Genomic DNA, 8626 nt, shown 5'->3' with positions numbered 1-8626 from the left:
CAAAACTATCTTTCTTGCCAGTGGGAGCAGGGAAGAATTCAGAACTGGTTCATAGGAAAATCATAAAAACATGTTAGTGACCTTTGAACAAACATTTGTAGATAAATTAGGCCAATTCAAATTAAATACATTCCATAGGAAAATTCAGTGGAAACAAAATTAATCTAGAGACAACTAGGAGGTGGCATCATATAAATATTAATAAGTAAAATGTAAATTGAAGAAACCGAATAGGAAGGGGGGAAATCTGAATAGGAAAACTGAACCGTCCTTTTCCACAAGACTACATATAGAAATTCACAAACTAGACAACAGAAATGAAAATGTTTGCTACTCTCATAAACCCTCTCCTAATCTTAAATGTCAATCCCAGGAAAGATTCTAGGGCAGATAATTACGTATTTAGAAAAGGAGTGTTGTGATCACTAGAAGTCAACATGGTTTTCACAAAAGCAAGTCATTCCACGTTAATCTTATTTCTATAGTTTTTTATTTTATCATTAAGTCATGGTAGTCTTGCAAGGAAGCTAGTAAAATGAAGACTAAAAAATGCTATTGTTAGATTCGCAATTGGTTAACCAGCCAAACTGAAAGGGTGCTCACCAAAGGCGCCTCTTCATTCTGGAGGGAAGTGACTAGAGGGATGCCACAGGGTTTTTTTTTAGGCTCAGTGTTATTCAGCATTTTTCCCCTCCAGGAAAGATATGTTCTTTCTCAGAGGTACTGAATAAAAACCTCATGTATATGCTCTAGAATCAGATGGAGTGGGCATTTGCAATACTGGGGAAATAGTGCTGACCAGCCGGACAACTGTGCTGTAAACCTTGTTTAGCCAAAATGCTAGGTGTTTCTACAACTGTATAATTTCCATATGTCCTCAAAAGGCTGACATGCTGTTGGAAAGCTCAAAGGTATACTTTTAAAAATGCTGCTGTAGAGCTATTATCCTTGAGTATAAGGAAGTTGAAGAATCAACAGACCATGTTTGATATTAAGCCTTTATTTTTCAGAAAGGGAAATACATAGAATGTTAAACACTTGTTCTTTCCAGCAAAAGATGAGCCATTAGACTGACAACACAGGGATGCAACACACAGTCTAGCAAATCGTTTGTGCTAATGACTGTTTTGGAGGAGTCAGCACTCAAGTTTGTATCCTTCTGATCAACAAATGCCCTGGAATCACTATCCTTTCCAAATGTGTTCCCTGCAGGGTGCAATTTTCCAAAGCGTCCATCATTTCCACTAAGAAGGCCTTGGGAGCTCTGCTCAGCTATTTCTTTTGCATGTGTTTTCTGAGACTGTGGTAAAACCTGCAAGAGATTTGGTCCAAAGGGATTTTCCCCCATGTTTTTTGTTTTGATTCTCGCTAGATGAGATTCACAGGGCTTGACTCTTATGTCCTGTGCTTCTGGGTTTGCTTGGATTTTCCTTTTTTTACATGGGTCTTGAAGAATCCCTTCAGCATCCTGAGATCCACTAAGTCTGTATTCAATTGTACTGGTCTTCTTATGCTCTAAATATGCAGAAACAGCTCCATTTAAGTATTTGAGGTTGGTTTCATGAGATGTTATTTCAACCTAAAAAGTAAACAAATAAACACACCTTTAGAATTTCCAAACCTGCAACTCTTCAGATTTAGCCTAAATTGAATTGCTAATTCCAACCTATTCATATGTTGCTCCATATGTCCTTACTAAACTAAAGCATAACCAACTACAAATGCTAGTTTCAAAGTGTGACTTAGAATGGTTCTTAGGTTAAACTTCTACCTACCACCATTTTAACAGCCAATTTTCCAGCTGGAATCTACTCTAGTTAATTTAGAAATATGGTTCTGGTAGACTGCAGCAGAGGCCCCTTCCATACATAATCCATATTATCTGCTTTGAACTGTGTGGATTCAAATATTCCAGTTCAAAGCAGATATTGTGGGATTTTCTGCCTTGATATTCTGGGTTATATGGCTGTGTGGAAGGGCCCTGACTGGCTTGGAAAAGCAACTGGATTTTCACAGTACTGATTTATTTTCTGGATATTTTTCCAGTAGTCTAACAACTGAAACTCTAGAGACAGCTTTTCTTTCAAATGTTTGGCTCCCTTGATGGCCATTTTCAAAGGGGACTTTATGCCCATTCCCCCAAATTTAATGTCTTGTTCTTACTTTTCCAGTGACATCAGGTTTAGTCCTGCTGTTGGTCTCTGACTGATTTCTACAGTCCTCACTACAATCCTCCTCCTGCCTTCTGCAATCCTCAACAGAAGCAACAAATCTACCCTTAACTGTCCTGCTTGCTTCTTAAATAGGAGATCTCCAATATGTGACGTTTAGTACCATCAAAGCTACTATTCACCTTAAGGAAGATTGATAGTAAAATTTAAAAAGGATCTGCCAACCTTGTAGCATACTACTTACTTGTTCCCTTCTTCCCCCTTTATTCCCTTGTCTCCTTTTCAGTCATAACAAGTCATGCCACAGTTGCCCCTTCGCCTATTCTAACTTTGGATACCATTGTTAAGCCTCCTTAAAACCTTCACTCTTCAGTATCTTAGTGCTGAATCTGATCTGAGGGGACCAAACTTCTGGGTCCCCTTCTCTGTGTGGACATTCCCCACCAGTAAGCTTTCATATAATGTTGCCAAATTTCTGAAGCCATACAGATTGGAACTGCTCTACCTTTTCAAATACCTATATGAAAAACTATCTGGTAAGTATCCTCTAGCAGGAGCTAACAACTAGCTCTCTTTTTTTCTGTGTCAGGAGCGACTTGAGAAACTGCAATTTGCTTCTGGTGTGAGAGATTTGGCTGTCTGCAAGGATGTTGCTCAGGGGATGCCCGGATGTTTGATGTTTTACCATCCTTGTGGGAGGTGTCTCTCATGTCCCCGCATGGGGACCTGGAGCTGACAGAGAAGCTCAACCTGCTCCTCCCGGATTCAAACCGCTGACCTGTCAGTCAGCAGTCATGCTGTCACAAGGGTTTAAACCATTGCACCACCGGGGGCCAAACTCACTGTCATGGAAAAACAATCCTGATAAACGTCTATCTAATTTCTGTCAATAAACCTCCAATAAAGAGGAATCCAGCACCTTCATTGACAGTCTATTTCATTGTGGAACCACAATTCCTATCATGAAATTACTCTGGAATCTCATTTCTTCTGATCTGATATACAATTGACCCTTTGACACTACAAAGTTGCAGCATTTTGACAGTACTTTTGACAGTAGCCATGGTTTCATCTAATGGAAGCCTGGAGCTGGTAGTCTCATGTGCTGTTTAGAATGGTCATTGTGATGAATTACATATCTTTTTCAAGGCAGAGTAAGCTCAGAAAAGTAGGCCCAGGAAGTTCAGAAGCCATTTTAGAAGGGTGCCTGGGGGCATCCATTTTAGAAACTAATTTCCTGGAGGGGGCGGTGCTTAGGAGCAGCTTGGAGGGAAATGTGAAAGTGGGCGGAGCTTAACTTGAGAAAATGAAAAAAATGTCTTTAAGGGGGTATTTTAAAACCTGAGAGCTCAGTTAGTGTCGGTGTGTCAAAGAAGAAGGAGATTGGGTTGAGTGTGAAGAAGAGAAGAGTTAGTGAAGCCTAAAGTTGGACAGTTAGTCAGCAGAGTTAGTTAGTGAGAAGATTACTGGGAAAGATAGCTGGTGGAGTGGAGAGACAGATCCAGAAGGAAAGGGCTGTCTGTGTGGAGTTTAGAAATAGTAGGCAGAGAGGAATCCTGTCAGTAGTTTCTGGAGGGAGAGAGGAGTGTTATTTGTAACTAAGTTTTGAACTGTTTAAAGAAACCATACGCTTTTATCCAATATTGAAACAGCTAAGCTTAAAGCCTGTATTGTTCAAGTTCTCTCAAATAAACAACATTGTTATTTGTTCACAACATCTATCTCAGTGTGCCTCTGTGTGAGAAGTTACCAAGCAGTTTATAGAAGAAATCAAAGTTTAAATGGTGGCAGCATGCATTTACAAAGTAATCTCTTTATTGTTACCTCAGAGTACAAAGCCTGAGTGCGAATTCAGCACATTCTAGCCTAAAGATACCTCAAGACAAGAGAAAAGGGCTTAACATTTCTTTTAAGTGTGGTGGTAGCCAGTGTTCTTTTATAAGGTTTTTCGGCCAGAAGATTGTTACAGCTTATTCAGTTTCTGATTTTTACTTAAACAGGCCAAGTGGTGGTACAGTGTTGGGATTTATACTTATATAATCAATAATCAATAATCTATTTCAGTCATCCACAGAGCTCTAGAACCTCCTAGAATTACAAATTCCTAGATTCGGCAATTTAAAAAATTTCTGGATGCAACAACACCAATTAAAATGTAACCAAGATATTATAATTGTATAGTATGGAAGTGTACAGCATCTGTCTCTCTCAAACATATGCACCATTAAAAGTACTTCATTCTGTCTGTAGCTGTTTAACAAAGTCAATATTTATTTTACAATGGTTAATATAGGTATATACAAACAGAATAAATTCTGTTGTTTATCAGGGCTGTTTCTCTGCAGTGCTAATCCAAGATCATGCAACACAGACTTTCACTCCATTATACTAGAGATACCAAACATGGATTTTGTAAAAGCTGAAGGGAAAGAAGAAATTTGTATTGTAGTATTTCAAAAATGTCACCCAAGCAAAAACATGTACAAACTTTGGTTGAGTAATGAAAAGGAGAATTTGACCTCAGTAGGATTGAGCCAGGCATCGGACGCAGCAGGGTTTTCTATTGATTTGACTGCACATATCAGTGTCCGAGTTATTGCCTCTTCTACGCGGGCTTCATGATCTGCACCCTGTAACAAAGAAATTATCCAGTTGGCAATTGGAATTACAGTACACTGAAATAAAGGCAAGAAAAGAGAAATAAAGAGAAGAGACTTCAAAAAGTAGGGGTCACAGAACAATTTCTATGAAACAAGGAGCCAAAAGGCCTACTGACACAAAAAGGTCTTTACCTGCTGGTGGAAACTGAGCAGAAAGCAGGCTAATTGGAAATTAAATTCCATTGATTCAAACTGTTGTTCATCTGGAATATCAGAATGCAAAGGGATTCTGTAGCACTTAAAACTATTTTAGTTGGTCTCTAAGGTGCTACAAGATCGTTTTCCATTCATTCAGTAGGTTTACTCAAGTGGGGATGGGACACTGGATTTAGACTCAAGGGTTCAAGAGCAAAGCCTCTCATGTTATAAGACTGTGCAATGCACATCACCCCAGAGATTAACATCTCTTAGAATCATAGCTAGACTTTCACTGCATCATATGCCCATAAACACCACACGACCAAGCAATCACATTTTACTAATTGGGAGACAATGCATTGCATTAGTGCCTTGTTAATTGAGGCTTCTGATCCGTAATTTATACCACAGGGATAGCATCTAACATATAGGATCTTTAATTTAGGAAGATCAAAAAGGCATGTCCCAAATTGTGTCTCTAAATGATTTAAGCTCTGGAAACACAAAGGATATTGCTGTGAGACGGCAAACGCCTTGGGAACTATTAAAAATGTAAGACTAAATTATTTTAAATTCCAGGGAGCATACTGTCATCTGACAGTACCACCAGCCTACTTATGCATTATTGCAGCCTTAAACAGCGAGCAAAGCGGGGTGGGTAAATGTTGTCTTTAACGAAGGATACCAGCACACAGCTTTTAAAGATGAAACAAGAATCCAGTAATTGATTCTTACACGTTACAAGCTGTCGCGTCTTTCCCGGGTGCCTTTAGGGGATGAGATACAAAGACTAATTTAGGTTTTTGTCAGAATAAGATGCCTAGAAAGGCAGAGCCTGACTGTCCAACTCAAAGGCATTAGAGCTGGGAACTGATTTAGGGACAAGGAGACACCAATTTAGTGGGCAACAGTACTTGGGTGGCTACAGTGCTGAGGAAATAAGCAGTCATGTTCAGACTGTTACTGAACAGTCAAGGCCAGGGACTCTGGCAGATTTTGGGATGTCATAAAAGGGCAACAAATTGCCAGGTACTTCATTTATGGCTGTCGTTTTACCACCAAGAATGGAGAGAGGTGTTTGCAGGATTTTCTGCCTCAGGATGCTAAAATAATTTAGCTGTTTTTGATGCTGTATGCCTTGACTTTAGTGGATTGGAGGGATTTGGTGGGTTTATTTGCTTTTCTGCCTCAGGCAGGAAAATGTCCTAGCCCAGCTCTGCACACAATAGGTTATGACTTCCTTGTTAAAATTTTACATTAGAAATGGGAATCAGGCAGACCTCCAGATGTTGTTGAACTGGAACTTCCTGCTATCCCAGCCGGCATAGCCAATGGCAGGGAGGACTGGAGTTGCAATCCAACATCTGTAGAGCTATAGAATTCCCATCCTTAGCTCTCCATAGATTCCTTTTCACCCCTATGTTGTGTCTCATTCTTATTTCTCATCTATTTAGCAAAGCTTGAGTAAACACTTGATATTTCTAATGATGCCATTATCTTTGATATAATTCAATATTAACAAATGAGTGCACCATAATGTTATTCAAGGTGGGGCCAGTAAGCATCTTTGTTTTACTGCCCGTGTTGTTGGACAAGCTTCTTTCAGACAATTTCTGCCAACTCTGACCTTCATTTTAACATATATATGAATGATTTAGTCCCATGTTTAGCTAAAACTGACACCTTCACCAGTAACCAGAAACAGAAAGTTTTTCGTCCTGAAGTATGCAGATGATCTAATGCTCATCTCCCTCTCTTGATTGGGTCTTCTGAAGGCTTTCAGTACCTACTGTGAAGAGGAATGTCTGTCAATAAATTACTCCAAGACCAAGGTTATGGTTTTTGGCAGATGCTGCCCTAGGTATAAATGGTATTGAGACCAACATGCCGTAGAACAAACCCATCTATTCAAATATCTGGGAATTGTTTTTAGTGAACCTCTTTCCTGAAAATGCCACAGGGAAGCAGTGAAGTTGAAAATCAAGACAACAATAAGAGCTCTGTTGAAATTTTTTCCATACTCATGGTGGTCAGCTAATTGAACCTGCTCAAAAAAAAATCAGTAGCAAGTTGTTGACACAGATGATATATAGTGCAGAAATCTGGAGCCTAGATAATAACATTTGTAAAACCTTGGAAATATTACAGAACAAGTTACTCTGAAAACTTTGGCCATCAGTCAAGACAAAAGTAGATTGTGTCCAATTAAGATACTTTAAACGAATTGCCACTCTAACAAGTAACCATCTTCCAGCACTGTGTTACTTGGAAATAAGTAACCATCAACATTGGAAAATAAGTTTAGAAAATCTCCTACACAGCTACACACTTCCCGAGTTGAATTCTGCCTTGGACATGGGTAAGAGGCAAATACAAGACTGGCTATTTTGGACTGATTCATGAAGGGATCTGCAATAAATCAGGAACACAACATTCTCTCCATGGTTCCCCTTGTTGAAATCCTAACATTTTAGAGTCATATATCTGACTAAACTTAAGCCATTCTCCTTAAGAATTGCTTTCACTTAAATGCCATTCCAAGTAATGCCCACCACGGCGTTAGATGGTCGTTACTATGGTGTGCCACTGGAAAACAGACTTTGCATCTGTAGCCAGTGTCAGGTGGAAGACATTGTGCACTACATGCTAAATTGCCCTTTGTATAGTGACTCGAGAGGAAGATATTTGAAACCGCTGCTGGTAAAAGATAATGAGAACTCTCTTGTAAAAACTGTCCAGTTTTTGCTAAGTGAATCAAATGATTATGTAATGTATAAATTGTCCCTCTTTGCTTTGTCTGCAAAAAGCTTCAAAAAGAGAGAGCTAGATATAATTGTCGTCACCTGATACAGAGACTCAAGGGGCTAATTTGACACTTCCTCAGTAACTATCGATAATTCACATTATTTTTTGCTCTTTGTGTAAGCATGAAGCTCACCTATGTTTGTTATCTTTTGCTTCCTATTTGCCTAGAGGGTACAATTCTGTCCACCCTGCACCTGTACCTTTTTGTCATGGCCTTGGGCTGGTACAATAAACTATTTGATTGATTGACCATTATTCAAGTTGAAGATGCCGGATGTAGTTTCCTTAGTATGCAGAATTTGAATAAATTTATCCATACTATCACTGCCTACACTACATTCAGGAGAGAAAGCTTCTGGAACATGGCCATACAGCCCGGAAAACTCACAGTAACCCAGTGATTCTGGCCACGAAAGCCTTTGACAACACACTGCCCACACTATTAGCAGATAACTAGAAGTCCTGGAAAAATGGTTTAGGTTCATTTAGTGCAGATAACCACCTTGGTTTCTTTTGGATAGTCTCCTTTTAAAAAAAGTTTGGGTACCCCAATTCTGCTCAAAAACCCTTGCAAAAGGATGACTTCAAAGCTAACAGTTGGACAGTCCCTGATGGGCTTGTCATGGGAACTCACCTAACGTGACCTTCAAAATCTAACAGCAGATTTTTCATCAGGTGGAAAAGAAGTTTGGAGTCACGTTCAATGAATCCACATGTCTTATGAAAACTGATGCATCACAAAAGACTTGGGAGCCTCTCAGAATTGTTTTATAGTGTTTACAGTCACAGTGTATCATGGACCATGAAGTCTTCAGTTACTGTATAAAACCTTGTGACTAAATAGCTAATGGT

The 8626-nt window shown here is 39.3% G+C and overlaps 1 protein-coding gene across 6 annotated transcripts in view; it reads right to left on the bottom strand.

Moving 5' to 3' along the window:
* Positions 1 to 984: 984 nt before the first annotated feature.
* HSPBAP1 (HSPB1 associated protein 1) overlaps positions 985 to 8626 on the bottom strand; it is a 71354-nt gene continuing 63712 nt past the window's right edge. For all 6 annotated transcript variants that reach the window (XM_060774672.2, XM_060774689.2, XM_060774679.2 and 3 more), the window contains 2 exons: positions 4691 to 4801; positions 985 to 1579 (listed from right to left, as the gene is read on the bottom strand). In XM_060774672.2, the coding sequence (XP_060630655.2) occupies positions 1031 to 1579; positions 4691 to 4801 (660 nt within the window). In that variant the 3' untranslated portion in view covers positions 985 to 1030. The remainder of the gene's footprint in view (positions 1580 to 4690; positions 4802 to 8626) is intronic.

Source organism: Anolis sagrei, chromosome 1 (genome assembly GCF_037176765.1).
Source record: "Anolis sagrei isolate rAnoSag1 chromosome 1, rAnoSag1.mat, whole genome shotgun sequence".
In the NCBI taxonomy this organism is placed as follows: Eukaryota; Metazoa; Chordata; class Lepidosauria; order Squamata; family Dactyloidae; genus Anolis; species Anolis sagrei.
This window is presented reverse-complemented; position numbering and strand designations above follow the sequence as displayed.